The sequence below is a fragment of the Argiope bruennichi genome, chromosome X2 (assembly GCF_947563725.1).
Source record: "Argiope bruennichi chromosome X2, qqArgBrue1.1, whole genome shotgun sequence".
Classification (NCBI taxonomy): Eukaryota; Metazoa; Arthropoda; class Arachnida; order Araneae; family Araneidae; genus Argiope; species Argiope bruennichi.
Window position 1 is genome coordinate 28,057,390 of NC_079163.1, and position 20,276 is coordinate 28,077,665.

At 29.2% G+C, this 20,276-nt stretch overlaps 1 protein-coding gene across 6 annotated transcripts in view; it reads left to right on the plus strand.

The window, feature by feature from the left end:
* Positions 1–20,276, plus strand: part of LOC129960846 (E3 ubiquitin-protein ligase HECTD1-like) — a 92,687-nt gene that overhangs the window by 27,288 nt on the left and 45,123 nt on the right. For all 6 annotated transcript variants that reach the window (XM_056074534.1, XM_056074538.1, XM_056074535.1 and 3 more), the window contains exons 7-20: positions 234–409; positions 736–859; positions 1,311–1,482; positions 5,287–5,428; positions 6,001–6,171; positions 7,092–7,317; positions 8,365–8,540; positions 11,014–11,181; positions 16,318–16,470; positions 16,740–16,877; positions 17,757–17,860; positions 18,130–18,241; positions 19,785–19,919; positions 20,020–20,162. In XM_056074534.1, coding sequence (XP_055930509.1) covers positions 234–409; positions 736–859; positions 1,311–1,482; positions 5,287–5,428; positions 6,001–6,171; positions 7,092–7,317; positions 8,365–8,540; positions 11,014–11,181; positions 16,318–16,470; positions 16,740–16,877; positions 17,757–17,860; positions 18,130–18,241; positions 19,785–19,919; positions 20,020–20,162 — 2,140 coding nt within the window. The remainder of the gene's footprint in view (positions 1–233; positions 410–735; positions 860–1,310; positions 1,483–5,286; positions 5,429–6,000; positions 6,172–7,091; positions 7,318–8,364; positions 8,541–11,013; positions 11,182–16,317; positions 16,471–16,739; positions 16,878–17,756; positions 17,861–18,129; positions 18,242–19,784; positions 19,920–20,019; positions 20,163–20,276) is intronic.

Genomic DNA, 20,276 nt, shown 5'->3' on the forward strand with positions numbered 1-20,276 from the left:
CTCTAAAAATTATTTTTCCTTTGTAACAAATTTATTAATTCCCATTATCTTATTTTATGTTCAGAGTCTAAATGGGACAGTTTTTATGTATTTTTATTTGAAAAATTTAACATTGTTGAATTTAAACCATTCTTGATATAAAACATTTTACTGCTTATTTTGTATATGTTATATCTTTATTATGTCTATTCGGAATTTGATAATCATCACAATCTTGTTATCTGTATTTATAGGTATTGAAGTAAATTTTATGGATGATGTTGGCCAAACTTTACTAAATTGGGCGTCTGCTTTTGGTACTCAAGAAATGGTGGAATTTTTGTGTGAGCGTGGTGCTGATGTGAATAAAGGTCAGCGGTCATCTTCATTACATTATGCAGCTTGCTTTGGTAGACCAGGTGTTGCAAAGGTATTTCAACATATTTAATATGATGAATTTGTAAAATATTTTTAGAAATTTAGTTAACTAATTAAGTTGTGTTTAAGAAAATTTGCATATACTGTTATTTGTTGTCTTTTAATGCAATTTCACTTGTTTATTTTCCTTTTTCTTTGACTTGTGTTCCCATTTTAATGTAATCAAAGAAGAAAGTGTATCCCATATATGTGAGTAATTTCTAATGCCATAATTGAAAATTGGATTTTCCTTTTTTCAAAAGTTTATTATAACATTTTAACTAGACTTCTTCATTTCTCAACACAGTCCTAAATCACATTGTTATGTTATGATTATAGGTATTATTAAGACATGGTGCAAATCCGGATTTGAGAGATGAAGATGGTAAAACACCATTAGATAAAGCTAGGGAACGGAATGATGAAGGCCATAGGGAAGTAGCTGCTATTCTTCAGTCACCTGGTAATTATTATTTTTTTCTTTCTGGAAGTAAAAAAAAAAAAAAAAAAAAAAAATCCTTTGCATTTTTTCTTTCTTTTTTGAAACTTTTTTTGTTTTCTTTTTTAAAATTTATCCTTATTTCTGTTCATCTCTAAATTATAGTCAGTAACTTGTTTTTCAGCATTGGATAAATACAATAACTACATTTTTGTTTCCATTTATTATTTTACATTTTTTCAGTGAAACAGCAAATAACTGATTAATATTACTATTTTATATCCTTTTTATAAATGTATTTGTTGCTTTTATGTGTTGTTTAAGCTAAAATGAATTTAAAAATTAAATAATTGTCCAAAATGACTGTATATGTAACACATTTTTATTTTAAATACTCTGTAACATTTTGAAATTGTTTTAAAATCTTATGGTGAGCATAGATTTATACGATTATCTGAATGATTAATTATTTCAGGAGAATGGATGTGCCCTGTCTCTGAAAGTTCCAAGTTAGGTGAAAGAAAGCAAGTAGAAACTGATATTGATACTGAACCTAAAGGAGATCCTGAAATGGCTCCTCTATATCTTCAACAGCTTCTGCCTGTATTTTATAAATTATATCAGAGATCTATGATTAGATCTGTAAGGTAAATTGACATTTTTGATTTTTTTTCCCCTATAACTAAAGTTTAATTTATTAATTTTCCATTTCTGAAATGTAGTAATTTATTCCATGTAGAAATGTATTATGCAGTTTAATTACAAACAAATTAGTAGTTTGCATTTAAATTATCTAGAGCAGTTCATGATTGACAAAAATTTTCATGCAAACCTGCTTATCGCTCTTAGTTGTGTATGTGTTCAAATATTTTGAAAGTATCTTGAATATCATTTTTTACAGTACAATTACTTTTAGTTCTCTGCTTCAAGAAGCCTTTGTCCTTTTGTGCATACAGCATGAGGTGTTTATTTTTCCAAATCAAGAATAATATGAAACATGAAGTATTAGCTGCTTATATTTAGCAATAAAGTGAACTGATATTATTGGAGAAATTAGGAAATTTAATAATCACAGAACACCAATTACCCCAAAAAATGCAAATTTGCAATAAAATATTTTAGAACAGATTTTATTTGCAGTAAAGGGCTTAAACTATGACTTAATAAACTGATTTATGTACTTACGAGAGGTGATTTAAAAAAGTTTACAAAGCAAAGGAAAAAGGCTTTATTAACAGACGCAAGATACAAATGGTAATTAAGAGACGTATGTGGTGGTCACTTCTCGACATAATCACCAAACCTGTTGAGACATTTATCACACCGCTGGACCAATTTGTTTAACCCGTCTTGGTAATAATCAGGTCCCTGGCTATTGAGCCGTTTCTCGGCATCTTTTTGAACCTCACCGTCTGATATGAAACTTGTTTCGGATATTTCTTCAATGCCGGGATAAGGAAATAGTCACTGGGAGCCAAATTGGTGCTGGGAGGTGGGCTGGCTCCAGACCTCCCACTTAAACGTTTCCAGCAATCGCTGAGTCTGGCGAGCTATATGGGGCCGGGCATAATCATGCAGGGGAATGACACCTTCCACCAGCAATCTAGAACGTTGGCGTCGCAATTCTGTTTAGGAACCACAGTAAAGGTTGGCATTAATGGTATGGCCATGTTCCAGATACTCAATTAGGATAACACCACTCGTATTCCAGAAAACGGTTGCCATAAGTTTGTCGGCAGAGGGTGTTAGCTTAAACTTCTTCCTCCTCGGTGATCCAGCGGGCTTCCACTCCATTGTGGCTGCTTTGGATGTGGGGATGAAATGATGCAGCCTTGTTTCGTCTCTAGTAACGATGTGATCAATGAATTGTTGGCCGTGTGCGTGATATTGGTAAAGAAATGAGAGGCTGCACATCATTCGAGTGGCTTAATGCTCCTCAGATAACACACGTGGAACCCAACGGGCACAAACTTTGGAATTGTGCAACACATCCGTAACGATACGCTGAACGATACTATAGCTCTTTCCCAGCTGCGCGGCGATCTCGCGCACGGTTACTCGTCGACCCCCCCCCCCCATGATCATTTCTTCAACACGTGCCGTGTTTAATTCGGATGTTTCAAAAGTTGGACGTCCGCTCGCTTCCATATTACGGTTTCCCACTTGCTCTCAGCCCGCTTCAAAAGAACGACACCATTTCGCTACTTGTTTTCTACTCGTTGCTTGCACAGTCTTCAACGATTTGTCTGTGAGTGTCCTCTGGGGACACATTTTTCGCCCATAGAAATCGTATCACGGCTCGCACCTCTGTGCGAGACCTTCTCTAGACGTCTTGCCATTATTGACGCTTTTTCAGGTCTCAGTACTAACACTATCTGCTCGAACGACCGGTTTAAAGCAACTAGCGCTATCTATCTCCACTCTGGGTAACAATATTCCCATCCACAATTTCTACTTTCCAAATACTGCTGCTTGAAAGCTTTTTTTTTTTTTTTTGTTCGCCCCTCGTAAAATTTGCCATTTTTTTGCAAATAATAATATTTTTTTTAATATCAAATCTATTTTTTTTTTTTTTGTCGTTGAATTTTTTAATGTCATACGTAATATTCTTAGTCACTCTTGAAAGTTTTATTGCCAATTGAACTAGCCATATGAACAATCAAATTTTAAATTAAGATAAACCAGCTCTGTCCAAAAACACATGTCACATGTCTCCTTTTATCTACCAATACAGCCGTTTCATTTTTTTTTATTTAACATCATTTGTGTGTAATGTCAAAATAACGAAAGAACTGAATTTGAATTGCAAAGGTGTAAATGTTGTAAGCTTTATCAAGTGCATTTTTTGAAAATATGTTTGTGGGAAATTATATAGACAATTAAAGACAAACAATTAAATGGTAAAGAAATTCGGACACCATTTATCACATTAAGATACTTGATGAGTTGATTTACAATGTGCTTTCCACATTATATCTTTTTTTTTTTTTTAATTTGAACATGGAAAAATAAAAGTCCGTCGAGGATCCTTCTTTTTAATTTTGCATCTAATAATCACACAGTAAAACTAGCCTCTCTTTAGAAATATGCTTTCCACGTGCGTATGGATTTTATTTTTCCATATAAGGGCTGTCTTCATATTTAAATTTGCACATAGTTATTTCTAAAACCAACACCTGATTTCAAATACATATTTAAATTCTCCAAATTAAAACAGCCTGAATCCATATGGCAGTTTGCAAATTTGAATAAATAGTTTGTTGAGTTATAAACAATTGAAATTTTGAATTCTTATTGTTAAATGAGAACTCATGTTTTTTTCAGTACATTTCAACCTATAATGAATCTATCAATTTTTATTTTGCATTAAAATGTTCAATAAAAAAAACAAATTATGCATTTTTAAAAGTATAAGACCGTATTTATTGTTTTCATTAATTTTTAAAATCATATGGTGAATTTTTTTTTTTAATGTGAACTTGCAAAATTTTTTATGCAAATCGAAATAGCACTACCCATAGTATCTGTTTTCATTTTTTTATCTTTTTCCATCACATAATTCCTGAGATATATAGCAATAAATGAAAGCTTTCTGAACAATATGATTTTCGCTTTCTTTGGAGAGCATCTGAACTTTTGGGGACGATTTTCAGGCAGGAATTTTATATATAATAGTACAAGAACAAGACGTGTCTTTCAAGACTGCTTTAGATTATTACATATATCTTTTTTCTTTTTGAAATAAATGTAATGGTGAGAGAATGAAAAAAATCTGTTTGAATAACAGTTCTACTGTACTTCTATTTTAAATTAAGTTTTGTTTGAAACAAATGGCTGCTGAACATAGTTGTAGACGTGATTTCTGAGACATTTAATTAATGAAGGAAGCACTGAAACAAAATTCTATTCGAATTGCGAAGTAGTAAAATAATTAATACTATTCTAATTAGGGCTTTGTGAGGTTTCATTGGCAACTTCATATCAACTACGAAAATTTTTGCAGTTCCAAGAATATATATATAGAAGCAAGTAAATAGAGCATTTAATAATGAATAAATAAATAATAATAATAACAGTTTTGAAAATTTCAATGAAATGCTTCTGCATAGTAAGATTTTTTTTTCTGTTTAAAATTTGAAGTTTAATGGATGTAGTTGCTGTCCGTTTTTCATAAATAGAACTTGGAATTAGGATCTGTAATATATGAAGTTATACTGAACAGAAAAAACAGTTTTACTGTAAAGTAGAAGTAGGTATTATCATTAACTTTTGTTTTATTTTTATTATGTTAATATTCTTATTTTTCAATTGTTTTGAAATGAACCTTAAGTCTTTTGATATTCTAGTCTTCAGTGCTATATTACGCCAATATGTTTTTTTCCTTCGAGGAAAAATTTGAAATAACCTTTTTTTTTTTTTTTTTTTTTTTTTAAATTTTTTTTATTTTATAGAAAAGCAAGCTTAAATCTTATTCGAAAGATGATTCATTATATCAGCCCAAGTTTATTAGTAGAATTTTCCAGTTCTGATGTGGGTGCTAAGAATTTCGCCACTCTTTTAACTGAAGTGATATCTAGTGTACTGGATAGTGAGGTAAGTGATATTATATGGTAGTTGTTAAACGAAGCATAATTACATGTGAGATAAAGTATTAAAAATCATTGTAACCAGTCTGTTTAGAATAGTTTATAGATTCTCACATTCAGTTAACATATTTTTTAAAATGTCATTTGTACATTTCAATTTTAAACGACCTCATTTATTGGTTAGGAAATTAAAACTTATTTATATGCTTTTACATGTCATGAGGCTTATTTATATATTTACCATTTGACCCATTCAGCATTCATTTTATTAATAGATAAATTTTTAAACATTTTTAATTGAAAAAAGAATATTTTGATTTATTTATAAATAAAATAGATACAATGATTTGTTTAATAATTAGTCAAATGTTTATATGAAAATTTGCTTTGAAAATGGAATGTTTTATTTTACTAAAATGTTCTTTCAATGAAACATTTTGTTGCATTCATTTTTAATAATTCTTCAGATTAGTGCAATTTTGCATAAGATACATTGTTGTATAGTTTTTACATTTCGTCTTGCCTAAAAAAATCCTGTATTTTATGTGCATGCAGTATCTAATAGTTATCTGTTTACAGGAAGAAGAAGATGTTTTGTTACAAACTCTGAACATTATTAATGATTTGATGCTAAAAGGAAGAGAAATATATCTGGACCATTTTGCTCGTCTTGGAGTCTTTACAAAAGTATTAGCGTTAGCTGGTCCCAGTGATAGTGATGATGAGAATAAGAAAATCAAAGATGATGGGGTAATATTCAAAGTTAATCTACCTTAATTAATATCTGTATTAAATTGCAAGAAATTGTATTTGTATTTTCATGATCACAGTTCTATTATTTATTATTTCTGCATCTTGTATATGCATGCCTATTTTGTTGATCATAAAAATGAATGTGATTGTTTCAAATACTGTCTGAATTCGTTTTGATGAAGCATCTTTTATGCTTCTTATTTCATTGTGTTAAATCCTTTTAAATGTATCATTTCATATAAAAAATTTGTCTTCCTTGTTGTATAGATCGAATGTAGAATCATCGTTATTCTAGCATTGTGTGCTTTTATCACTTCTGTCTCAATGTCACTTTTTAATTGTTAATATAAGTTGTTGAAAAATAACAAATTATTTCTATGGTCTTTTCCGGATTCCAATATATTTATTCATGACTTTTGTTTTAAATTATCTTGATTTCACTAAAATGTATTATAAATTTAATTTAAAAAAATGTAAGGATTTTGCTGATTTTTTTAAAAATGTACGTATTAGTATGGGCAAATTATTAGGCATGAAGAAAGTTTTAATTTTGAAAAAGTTTTCCTTATTCGGATTTACTTATCTTTAACCTCTTGAAAAGAAAATAAGATTAATTTGAAAATAAATTTAAATATAATATTTAAATATGTTTAATGCTCAGTACATTTAAATATGTTTACTACTCTGTTAATGCTAACCTAGTACATTTTGTCTGCAATTCATAAATAAATTTCGCATGTATTTGGAAATTTAAAACATCTTTTCATATTAATATTAATAGATTAAAAGTTATATTATTCGATATTTACTGCTTTTTTTTGTAACTTGGATTAAGACTTTAGAAATTGTTTAGAAATATAGCATACTTTACGCGCATAAAAAACTTTCTGTAAGCATCTTTCTTGTTCATTCAATAGGATGAAGATTTTCTCTTGGAAGATGCTAAAGAAATTCTACCTGGTAAACCTTACCACTGGCGAGATTGGAGCATTGTTCGTGGCCGGGACTGTTTATATCTGTGGAGTGATGCAGCAGCATTGGAGTTGTCTAATGGAAGCAATGGATGGTTTCGATTTATTCTTGATGGGAAATTAGCGACTATGTATTCTAGTGGTAGTCCTGAGAATGGTTCAGATAGTTCAGGTAATTATGAATTTCTCTCTTAAGAGAAAGACTGATTATTGTTTTGGATGCTTGAAAACTGTATAAACAGTTATTGTTGTGAAATTTAAAATATAATTTATACTGTTTAGTTAACCAAAGTTTTGAACTGATTTTTTTTTATTAGGGCAGAAAATTTATCGAATGGTAAAAGTTTTAGAATTTTCCTGGTATTATGTATAATTTTAAACTTTATCCCAATATTAGTCATTTTGTATTTCATCCATTTAATTTGTATACATTCTTGAGGGGTTTCAGAGCTTTCGTTTCTCAAGTTATTCCAACTTTTCGAAACAAAGTTATATAATTCCTTATTTCTTCATCTTTAAACAATTCCTGTTTCAGCTTACAACAGACAATATAATGGCACTTAAACAAATAATAAAGAAATTTTATCCTTTTCCAAAATGAGCTGAAAATAAAATCAGGAACCAACTTACCCTTCCCTGTAGTAGAATTTATTAATTTTGCCAAAGACTTGCAATTAGAAGTTAATGTAAATGAGCTGTTGGATTTACCTCCCAGAGGGCTGGAATGAATGAACTTATTAGATGTGCATCTGGAAGTCACTGCTATGGCAGCTGAATTCTCAGTATAGATCCAGGAGAAAAATAAACAGCATTTGCTAACTTGACATAAGATCTTGGCAGTGATGGAATATGTTGAAGTAATAATTAAGATACAAAAGTATTTATTCACTTTCTATGGAGGAAGTTTGTGAGAAAAAGTATTATAGCGAGCTCAAATTAATGCATTATAATTTATGAAATCCATTGCTGTTATAATATTTTGTGTAAAAATTTAATTTTAATCTGTACAGATTTGTATTGATATAATTTAAGATTACAGTTTTTATTACTTACTATTCTTCCATGTTTATACATAAACAAATATCAATTACAAAGTTAGAATTCAACAAAAATGGGGCCATTTGGAGCCTATTAAGTTATTTACTGTATTCAGGAATAGTGAATATTTTACTGATTAACTTTTGCCAATGATTAATGAATGTTTCCCCCCCCCCCCTAGAAAATCGAGGGGAATTTCTAGAAAAACTGCAAAGAGCAAGAAGTCAGGTCAAAATAGGCTCCACAAGTCAACCCATTTTGTCTGCTCCTGGTCCCGCACGTTTAGTTGTTGGAAATTGGTCTATTTTTTGCAAAAGGGATGGTGAAATCAGTATACACAATTCTGATGGTCAGCAGGTAAATTGAGCTTTTATTTTTAGTGATAAATTTGTAAAATATTTTTAGATATAGTTGCTAAAGTGTAATGAATATAAAATTTTCATTCCTGAAATTGATGTTTGTTAAATATGAAAAAATTCAATAAATATGTAGATTGTGGGTTAACCATTCAGACAAGACAAGCAAGTCAGAGCTAACTGACTTTATTTACAATTGACATATATGTATGTAAATGCGAGTAATATAAAAATAGTGGTAATAAATAAGGTATGATACAATACGAGTTTGATACAAATAGTGGTAGGAATGTTGTACAGCCACATCACCCCCCTGGGGAGAGAAATGGTTTGGCTTGAAAAAAAAAACAAAGAATAAGATTTTGCAGAAGGTAATGGTCTGATGATGTTTATGTGAACGTGACGTAATCGGACTGATTACGGAATCTCAGCGGCGTCAGTTGAGAGTAGTGCAACATCCACAGTGGAGACTAGTAGCGACGTCTGCAGTAATGACTTGTAGCGACATCAGTGGCGGAGAGAAGAAACATCAAAAATACGCAAGGTAATTGAGGCACGAGCAGAGTCAAGTTGGAGTAGGCATCCAATCCACACAGGAAGATCAGTCAAAGAGACCGGGCAGCAATGTAGATGGCTGGGTTGACCATTTAGACCAAGCAAAGCAAATGTGAGCTAACCTACTTTATTTAAAATCGACATATATACAACATGATTAATATAAAAATAGTGGTAATAACATGGTAGGATTGTTGTGCAACCACAAATAAGAAAATCAAAATAAGCGTTATTTTCATTAATATATAATTTTTTAGGTTGTAAATTTCATTTATTCGCTGTATTTTTTTATGTATATATATAATTTCTGCAACCTTCTACCTAATGTATAAGAAATATTAATTATATCTATAGGTTCTTTATTGTTGATCAGAAGTTAAAATATAGTATGTTAAAGTATTATACTTTATACTTATTTGCTCACATTTAATATTTTTATGCCCACTTTATTATATATATATATTTTTTTAATTTGTTAATAAAACCTATGTTACTTACTACTCTTAAAAATAGCTCTGATTTTCTCCCTCTTATTATTATGCTAATTACATTCCATACTTTTATGGATAATTTTCAAGATTAGGCAATAAATTATAAATTTTAGTATTTCTTCAATTTTAAAAATGTAACTCTTAATTTTTGTTATTAAAAGCTTTTTCGTTTCTCTTTGGAGTATAAAATCACTTGATATTAGAACTTTTAATACCTAATAAATTAGAATTCACTGCTTTTAATAGCATGCCTAAAATTTTATGCATTGTATTTAGTTATATTAACATTCCGTTTGGAAGCAAACACTAGGGCTATTTTGGGATAGAGCTCATAGTTTTGAATCGCAGTCAAATAACGAGAACACTTGAGCTTGTAGCTCCCCCTCCACACTAGCGGGGGGGGGGGGGATTTGGTACCGGTGGATTTAACATGCTCCAGGGGAAGCTTATATAGTGGTTCTTCGATGGAATCTTCCAGAAAAAATCACGAATGATAGCTATAAATAACATTTACGAATATATTGAACTTCACTGATGTAGAATAAAATAACCCTTTAACCTCAATAACTAAATGGTGTAAATAAGACCAACCTAACAAAAAGTAATTAGGTTGATAAAAATTTATTTTAACTGTGGAATTAACTCAACTAAACTAACAAAGTATTTAAAATATATTTTGATAAATTTCTTTAAAAGTTGTGATTTATTAAGCTTAAAATAAGTTGTATATCACTCAGTGAATTAAAAATGAGTATTAGAAACTAAGTTTAAAAGTAAGGCAAAGAGTAGTTAGAAAAACTAGCTGCTTACTGATTCTCAGATATCAGTGTCCTTATTTATATTTGATATTAATGTATTTAACTCAACTTAAAGAAATATTGAAGCTAAAATTATTTGTTTAACAATTGCATAAGAAATCTGGTTTTGAATATTCGGATTCTTATTAAATGGTTGCTGTTGGTTACTTTAAGCATACATTGCTATAATTAATACCTACAAATAATTTAATAACAGTATTTTTTTTTGTGTGTGTAATATTCTTCTGTTGTAAAAATTTCCTATTTAAATGTTCGTTTTTTTTTTTTTTTTTTTTTTTTTTTTATCAGTTGGCATCTGCCTTAAAATATACTATTTCACTCATTTCAAGATGCCGTAAATTATTGAATGTGTCGTTATAGAATTAAATGCAGAATTTACTTTCATGCAGTAATCTACATTCATATAAATGATATATTTACTTTTACATCTTTGATTTATTTGAATATATTTTGAAGGTAAAATGATATAATGGTACAAAAGGGTTTTTTTTTTGTTAATGGTTATTACATGTATTATTATTATTTTTTGAATAACACTTATGACATTTTTGCATTACATGATTTTACATAGTCACTTTAATATTTTCTTTTAACTTTGTATGTTTAACAGCAAGCTACAGTTTTGAAAGAAGATTTGCCAGGATTTATATTTGAGTCAAACCGTGGAACCAAACATTCATTCACTGCTGAAACTTCATTGGGACCAGAGTTTGCTGCTGGATGGGCTGGAAAGAAAGGAAAGCGCCTAAAATCAAAACTTGAGGCTCTGAAACAAAAGGTTTGCCTTCATTACAAATATATTTTTCTCCTAAATCATTTCAATTTTCATAATATATTGGCCTCTCAATATTCTATTTATCATAATCAATCGCTAAACTCAAGAAGTGCTCCTTGGCTCCTACCAGAGCAAAGGCTACTTGACCTCCCTCAGTGGTTTTTTATTAAAAACAAGAAAGCAACCATCTTCTGCAGCACAGATTTGGGATTTTTGCAAATTATACAATTAAATATATCATGTTCCTAACAGCATTTCTTGCAGAAACAATCTAGAATTTATTCTTTAAAAGTGACTATGCTGTTTAAGTCTCTGCATAGGAATAAAGAACATTGAAATGATTAATCTTATTTACAATAAAAATAAGCTGTGTTGGCAGACCATAGGAGTTTTGCATTTCACTCAAATCATTTTATTTTTACTCATTCATGAACTCTGAACATTCCATCCTGATCCAAAAATGGAAACGAATTTAATAGTGTACTACTATTATCAATAGGGACGTTTTTTCCAAATATTGGATTTCTGTCAGATATAAAGTCCTTTGAACATTTTTCAATATACAATAAAGCGTGAAAAGTCTGCTTCTTGTGAATGTTTCATCAGTATTGGATATTTGATATCATGCAAGAATCTCTTACACCAATCCACTACTTTTAGTATTTTCATTTAAAATGAACACTCATTATTGATGACATTTAGAGACTGAAAAGTATTTATAAGTGCATAAGCTTTACTTCCTACTGTTGGTTTTATTCATGAAGAATTTTCTTGGTTTTCACAAGGATAAGAAGGACCGCCTTTCACACATTTTGAATTTTGATTAAACAGTACCTTTGATCTTTACAGGTTTGTTTAGAAGGTATATGATAATATTAATTAGCCACATTTAAATTTCTTTAAGAATCAAAAGTCTCAAGATCTTTGTTCCTTTTTTTAGCCATGACAGTATGATAGTACTATCGTGACCCCCGAGATATAAGGCCTGTAAAGCACTGTAAACTTACAGAATATGTAAGCACTTACAGAATATGAATGAATTAAGAAATTATAAAATATGAACCAGATGAAGACACATATTAGTAAACATTTATTTATTTCAACATAATAGCAAGAAAAAAAATACAATTTGTCAGAACTCATACATATACAAAATAGAAATACTAGTAAAATATGATTAATAAACAATTATTTTTATGTACTAAATAAAAAGGGTTCATTACTATATAAAATAGGTACTAAATAGGTTACTATATAAAATAGGTACTAAATAGGTTACTATATAAAAAGGGTTCATTAAAGGTACTATATGCACTTCAGCAGATGCAATTGCTCAAGAAAAATTTCAAAGAAAAATTTACATTTGTCAGTAAGTACATCTTCTGAATTTTTGATGATAGATTCAATAATATTAATTTTGACATTCAATGAACTTGATAATATATCACAGGGATCATTTTCATAATAATCAAGAATATCAAATATTTGATTTATATTATTAACTTTAATTGGTAATGGGAATTGCTCGTGTTTCAAAATCCTTTCTCCCATAAAAGATGCATTTAAAAATAGATCATTATTAATACTTACAACGTATGTTATGGTAGGAATGACATCATTAACAGATAGGTGGATGAATAACGTATTTTCATTCTTTTCAATAATATTCCAAAGGGAAGAAAAGGCATGGTCTTTAATACATTTTTTTAATTCATTAAAATTAGTAAATGCATTCTTGCTGTCATAGTCCTGTTTGGAATTTAAGCGCTCAATTATGGGACGTTCAATTTGGACTTGTTCTAATCGTTGCCTCTGTTTTAAAGGAGTCTCTCAAATTGAGGACAAATATGTTGGGCAGCCAGGAAAAATACTTGGCACAACATTTTCTTTCAGCCTGGGCTTCTTCAGAGGAGCAGATAATGTTTCCCCAGTAATTTCATTGTAGAAAGTAGTTCTGTAAAGCACTTCACCATCTTTAAAATGTCTTTCACATGCCTGAAAGAAAAAGAGAGAGAAAAAAAATCTCTATCATGTAGTTTATATTTATAAACCTACAAATCAAGAGGATGTACAATCAATATTTTAAACTACTACTTAAAAATCGGTTATTTTCATGCTTTATTTTAAAAAATAAATAAATCTGACTGGCCTATATTTTACATTAACAAAGTAAATTATTAATATAACAAATTAATTATTTAGATTAACAATATAAATTGTATGCAACTAAATAGTAAATAAAAAGTTAAGCTTGAGATTAATTGATGAAAAAATTTAATAAAGAGCTTATTTAAACAGAATTTTTATACCAAAATTATGAATAAGAATCGAATAAGTAAGAACCCTGACAATTTATCGTAGATAAACAAATGATAGTCTAAAATGAGATTCGATTTTTGACATAAAGAAATAGAGAATTTGTATAAATAGATTACAGCTATTTATTCTTATTTCTTTAAGTTCATTCTTAATCAACGCTACATCATTGAGAGAATAAATAATATTGAAAAACTAAATTGTAATTATAATTTGTTGTTAAAACAGAACGTGATGAACAAATAGCCCTATCTGTAGCAGATTCAATAACACTAAGTGTATATTGAGGATTATAAAAGTGATACTCTTACCTTCAATAATTTGTATCCTAAACGTGCTTTTGCATCTCATCTATTTCAGTATAACACCATCTTGGATCAAGAAATAAATTTAAAAATAGAAAGGAAAAAAAAAAAAAAAAAAAATGAAGGCTTATAGGTGGTTTACTTCGCGCAGAAAACGTGCCGATTGTTAACCGGCTTCTCGATCGCCTAGCCGTGATGACTCATGCAGGAGCGAGTGGCTGAGCCAGCAGGCCTTATTTCTCGGAGGTCACGGTACTATTTGTAGAAAAAGTTTTCGAAATCTCTTGTTTTTAGAGCACTTAATGATTCTTATCAGTTTAACTAAAATGACTGCACACAACTCGAACCTCAGAATAGACACACTGAAGAGGCACTCTCCTGGATTTACTAATGAATTGTTTAACCTCAGAGTCGCCATAAGAGTTGATGTATTTTACATGGATGACTACTCCATTTTCCAATTTTGAGACATCAGCAAAGCCATCTAAATCTGTAGTAATAGACTGTTCCCTGAGAAATCCTAAGCAGGAAAACTTTTTAACCATTTGCTATATTACATGATGTTCAAGATAAATTATTCTCATACTTAATGCTAGATTGGATGTGTCCTAAGCCCTGGAAAAAAATTATGTCGAATAAATATCCATTTAAATTAGTATTTATGTAAATTTGTCGGATGTGAAAGCAATTAAAATACAAAATATGCAAACAATCTGTTAATTATAATATATTTAAATTATAATCTGAATTAAAATAATTTATCTAATTACTATATTGAATATTAATCGTATCAGCTGATTGAAAAAAGTATATGGTCATTGAATTCTTTTTGCGGGATATGAAAATTTCCTGTTGTCTGAGAAAGCACGGAGTATAAAAGGCGACCGAATAGCGCATTTAGGGTGACTAATCTTTCTTTGTGCAACTGACAACAATATCGACGCAGAAACGATTGTCTGATGTAGAACGTGGGAAAATCCGTGGAATGAGTGATGTAGCTATTTCCATGTCTATCAAGAGGTTTGAAAAGGTAATCAATAATTTTTTAAAAGATCCTTCAATGTATAGTAAATACAAGGCCCCTGGATGACGAAATGCATTTTAAAGGTAATAGAAATCGACCGTTTTTCGATGGGCGTATGATAAAAAAAAAGTGTTTTCTTCTGAAATAGTTCGTGGCACTAAGCTGTATATACTTTTTTGTTCATATATTTTATGATCTTTTATTTTTTTTCCAGGTCCTTATTAAATACATTTGTTTTCATTACTTATTTCCTGCAAAACCATCTTTTTTGTCCATTTGGGAAATAAAGATTTTCACGATACTCTTATGATTCCATAAATATAAAAACACAAATATTTAAATTTCACTTATTGAAATCTCTCTCAGTGACATACTTTTTTATAAATAGGACATCTATACAGCGGATGGATTTCAAGGCATGAGAAAATATATTTAGAATTTTTTGAATCAGCCGGAAAAATAGCAGTATATTTCTGGGATGACTGTTTTTATTACTCAGCCAAGAACTATTAGCCATAGATTTTTCCTTTGATATGTAATATAAATTAATCTCCTTAGCCAAATCTATTGGTTTTCTGGTCATCTATTGGTTTGAGCCAAAAAAAAAAAAAAAAAACCATTCTGTTATATTTATAAAACAAAACATTTTTTTAATCTTGTATTTGACATATTTCATCAGATACCACCAATTGTTTAAAAATTTCACAGCTGTCACATTTCTCAATTTCAAATATTAATCTCAACGTCAAATCGCAAATTGTAGATATGTTTCATTCCTTTGACATAGTCTTCTTAAAATATTCTTAACAAATATGGAAGGGCCAAGAAGGTTTCATTCCGTTTAACTTTTAATCAAGACTAACTTTTGAATAATCTCCCAGTTGGTCATCTTTAATGAATGTAACATTGATGCCCCACCCCCCTCCTCCTCCTCCTCTCAACAACAAATTAAAAAGAATATCTGTTTTAAACTTCTGATATTTTCGAATTTAATGGCTTTTTCTAAAGATGATCAGAAATAACTCTTAACATTTTAGCGTAGTTGGTATTTTGATTGTTTAAGATCATATGTTTTTATTAAGAGAGTCTATAGATTACCTGCCTTCATTTTTTTTTAATATTCAAAGAGATTTTCACGTTTTAATTCTGCATATCATTTCACTAACTCTAGTTCTATTATTGCTGCTTCCATTTTTAATTTTTCAAGTTCAAGTAATCTGATCTCGTCACATTTTCTTTCGTTGGCAATATTATTTGTTATACCTTCAACGAATGTAGGATCACTTTTATAACTGGTGACTGTTTTTAATTATATTAGTTAAATCTAGCATGGTTTTCGCCTCTGAAATGTCGAATTTCAATTCAGTAGCAGTACACTGATCTTTTTGAAACCTTTTAAATATTTTGAAATTACAAAAGTAAATGTGACCATTAAATTCTCTACCCTTCAAATGAAGAAAAAACTTGATTTTTTTAAAAAATTTTTCTTTATAGGTTAAAACTCAAGCAAGAGAACTATATGACAACTATTTTAAATCTGCTCAAGCACATCCTAGGGGTATGGTTGCAAGATTATGTAATATTGTAAGTCAAATTGAAAGAGCATGCCAAAAGCAAATGTCAAATCCGAATTCCAATGTCCTTGCAGTAAGTGCGCCTATCTGTTCATAGTTTTGATTTAGTGAATATAATATTTTGAATCATGATACTTTTTGAAATCTTAGCGTAAAATCTAAAATCATAAATACTTATATAATGTTAACATTTTTTTTTTCCATTGAGATTTTCAACTGACCATGATACCTCGTTTTAAAGTTTATCATGATTAAAATATCAGATATACATAATTTGACTATGTTGCAGATATATGTTGATTAACTTTAATGCAAAATAAACATAAATCTCTCTTTTTGCAGGCTAATGATTGGAAAATCATTCTTCTGTCTGCTTTGAACGATCTAGCTGCCTTGCTACAGGATGAAAGAGCAGTATCTGCTTATGAGCTCTACAGTAGTGGGGTTGTACAAGCTCTACTTAAATTATTGGGGAAAAATGTAAGAGAATTTTTATTTTTTAATTTGAAAATTGTTCATTCTTATACTTTTACTTTTTTTAAATTACTTTTCCTCATGAATGGTACCTTTAAAACGATTTTTTTGAGTTAGCTATCTTTAAATACTGTATCGTAAGTTTTTTAAATTCGGTCATGCAAGAGGCGAAAATGTTCTAAACACCTATTCTTAATCACAATAAGAGCACAAGAATCATGCTCTTTCCTGGTTATCCTATGATATCCGTTTCTTTTTTAAAAAAAATATTTGTCCTTTTATATGAAATACCTTCACTATACATTAATCCTTATTAATTCATTAAGAAAACTTTTTTCAGTTTAATTTTGAATAAGATATATATTTTAGTAATGGCGGTTAAAACTTATATATAAATGCTTAAATTGTAGTTCCTTTCCAATCTAACTTAGAAGAATAATATTCTTGAATTATAGTTCTAATAGATGTAATACATGTTCAAAATTGTACTCCTGCAAAATAGGTTAGAATTGAAATTTCTCTCTTTATTCTCTTTTGCTTAGTATATCTAAGTTTTTTGTATGTGATCAATTAATGATCATATACAAAATCATTAATTTTGAATTGATTGTTTACAAATATTTTATAATAATTCTTTAAATCATCAGGATTTAACTGATTTATGAACTGGAATCTGTATTTTTTTTAATACTCTGTACTGCTTTAAAAATTGCCATAGTATTGTTTAAAAGTTCAAGTATAAAATTTCATGTGATAAATTTAGAAACTATTGGTGACAAGTAGATGGAAGGTTTTACTTTGTTTTATTAGTTTAAGAAACATTTTATTATTTTTATGAAAAATGAATAATTCAGTTTTCTTTTCAAATATTATTTTTCGATATAGAAATTTGAAGATGGGAATAATGTTTTATGCCATTCAAATAAACTACAAAAAGATCGAATTTCAATTTTTAAGAAATGCTTTACTGAGCAAGTTAGTTCAGATAGGTGAGTATAATTTGTTTTACTATCTTTCTCTTTATCCTAAATTTTCTTTAATATTTTAGTAACTGTTTTCAAAACTTCTAAATTTGATATTAGTGCTTAACGTTTGAATAGATGGTGCTTGTCAGTTTTGTTACAAGTTAAAAATTCTCACTTGAATTTAGTGCATATATTTATGTAAGTGTTTGTTTATTTTGTGGGTGTTTTTTGTTAAAATACAATTATTAGAATGTCTAAATTCTATTTCACTGATACTATTCTTTGTTTAAAAGCGATGTGTTGGCTTCAGTTGCTCTGGTCCGAAAACTTGTGGCTGTGTTGGAATCAATTGAAAAATTACCTGTGTATTTATATGATACAAATGGTGGTGGTAATGGGTTGCAGGTAATTTTTTCTATTTTATTTTTTAAAGCGCCTTTTAAATTTAACTATGTTGAAATTTTTCATGTAAAAAATATATTTTCTGAACTAACTTATAGAAATTATTATGCATGAAAAATACTTTTGAATGTTTTATTTTCCTAATGTGAAGACTCTTCTATAAATTTTTTAAATTCATTTTTGATTATCTTAAGTTTTTAGTGCTCAAGAAATTACTTGATAATCATCTTTTCAATTATTTTTTTGAATAAGGTTTCAAAATCTCATTGTTGATGTTGAAAATTTAAAGCTAATTTAATGTACATTTAATAAAACGTATTAATTACATATCTACTTATAAATAAATTTGTAAGGTTGTGAGAGTAGAAGTAAGTCAGTGAAATTATCTGCTTGAAGTGCTATCTTGTAGTGCCGAGCAATCCTTACCACAGGCATTTTTTTTGTTTAGTTCTGTCTCTGTTAACGAAACATATAAGATGAATGTGAAATGATGGGTCAAGATACTTTGAATTGAACTTCAAATGGGTACCTATTTATAATCCCATTCAAACTGTTCGTTTTAAGCAATATGCATTTTAGAATGTTTAGAAAATTATATTAGTTAAAATTATACCAGTTGATTCTAGTCTGTAATTCAGTTTTCTCTTTTCACACCATACATCTTTTGGGTTGAATTCTTTTCATTTTTGGTAGTCTGTTTGAAATTAAACATTGTGGAGAGAGAAAGAAATTACTTGCATTTTCATAAGCATTTTCTCTTAATTTCAAATTGTTTTTGTATAGATAATATGTAACATTGTTTATGTTAATAGCTTCCTTGACAACAAGTAAAATTGTTTTCATGTTGTGGAACTTATAATGAAGTAGCTTTTGACATGAATCAATTCAGCTCTTTGTTGAAGCATCATATATGTAGTCGTTCAATCAACACATGCTATTTGGTTTGGCTTATCTTTAAATGTGTGCACTTCTTAATCCACGTGTTAAGTGTTTCTTACAGTACGATTTACATCAAAGCATTCATTTTTTCATCTTTCATTTTAAAAGTACTATTATCTCTGTAAAATTAGATGAAAAATAAGTAGTTTATCATAAACATAAAAAGAATTTTCTCCCCGTTTGATGTATTCTAGTGGTTTTGAAGGTTTCTATTGAGTCAATATAATTTTCCTTATTTCATATTGATACTGCTTTTTATTATATTATTTTTAAAAATGCTGATTTAATCGATAATTTTTAGGGCAGATGAACTGTTAAATTTTCAGTTTAATCGTTAATTATAAAGAGATCAAGATTATAAATTGAGCAGTTTGTTTTGATACAGTATCTATTTTTAGAAATTCTTAATGTTTGATAATCTTTTGGAAATGCATTAAGATTTGACTAAGGCATTAAGGCTTGGTAACTAGGCCAGCCAGATAGCACAATCTTGTTTTGATACATCATAATAAATAGTTTTATTTGAAAAAATTATTTTAATACTCTAAATTATCTGTCCTTCAGTGAGTACAAGTTTTATTTATAGTATTTTTGTTAAATCAATCAGATTTTGACGAGGAGGCTTCGATTTCGACTTGAGAGAGCCCCTGGAGAGACTACTTTGATAGATAGAAGTGGACGAGGTTTGAAAATGGAACCACTGACCACTGTTGGACAATTAGAAAAACATTTAGTAAAAATGGTAAATTTTTTATGGTATAAGCTCTTAGAATCGAGAACCATTGTTTATATCTTATATAAAAATATTTATGAATCGATTTAAATTTTTGCATATTTTACAGGTTGCAAAACAGTGGTATGATTATGATCGATCAACATTTGCATTTGTGAAGAAGCTAAAAGAGCCTGGCACAAGAATCGAGTTTGTTCATCAGAAGGATTTTGATGATAATGGGGTTATATATTGGATTGGTACAAATGGACTGTAAGTGTGACTGAAGTTTCAGCTTATAAGGCATTTAGAAATATCTTTTGAAATTAGGATTGTTATTTGTTGGTAAAGTAGCTACGGGAAAATTAACTGTAAATACGGTATTCT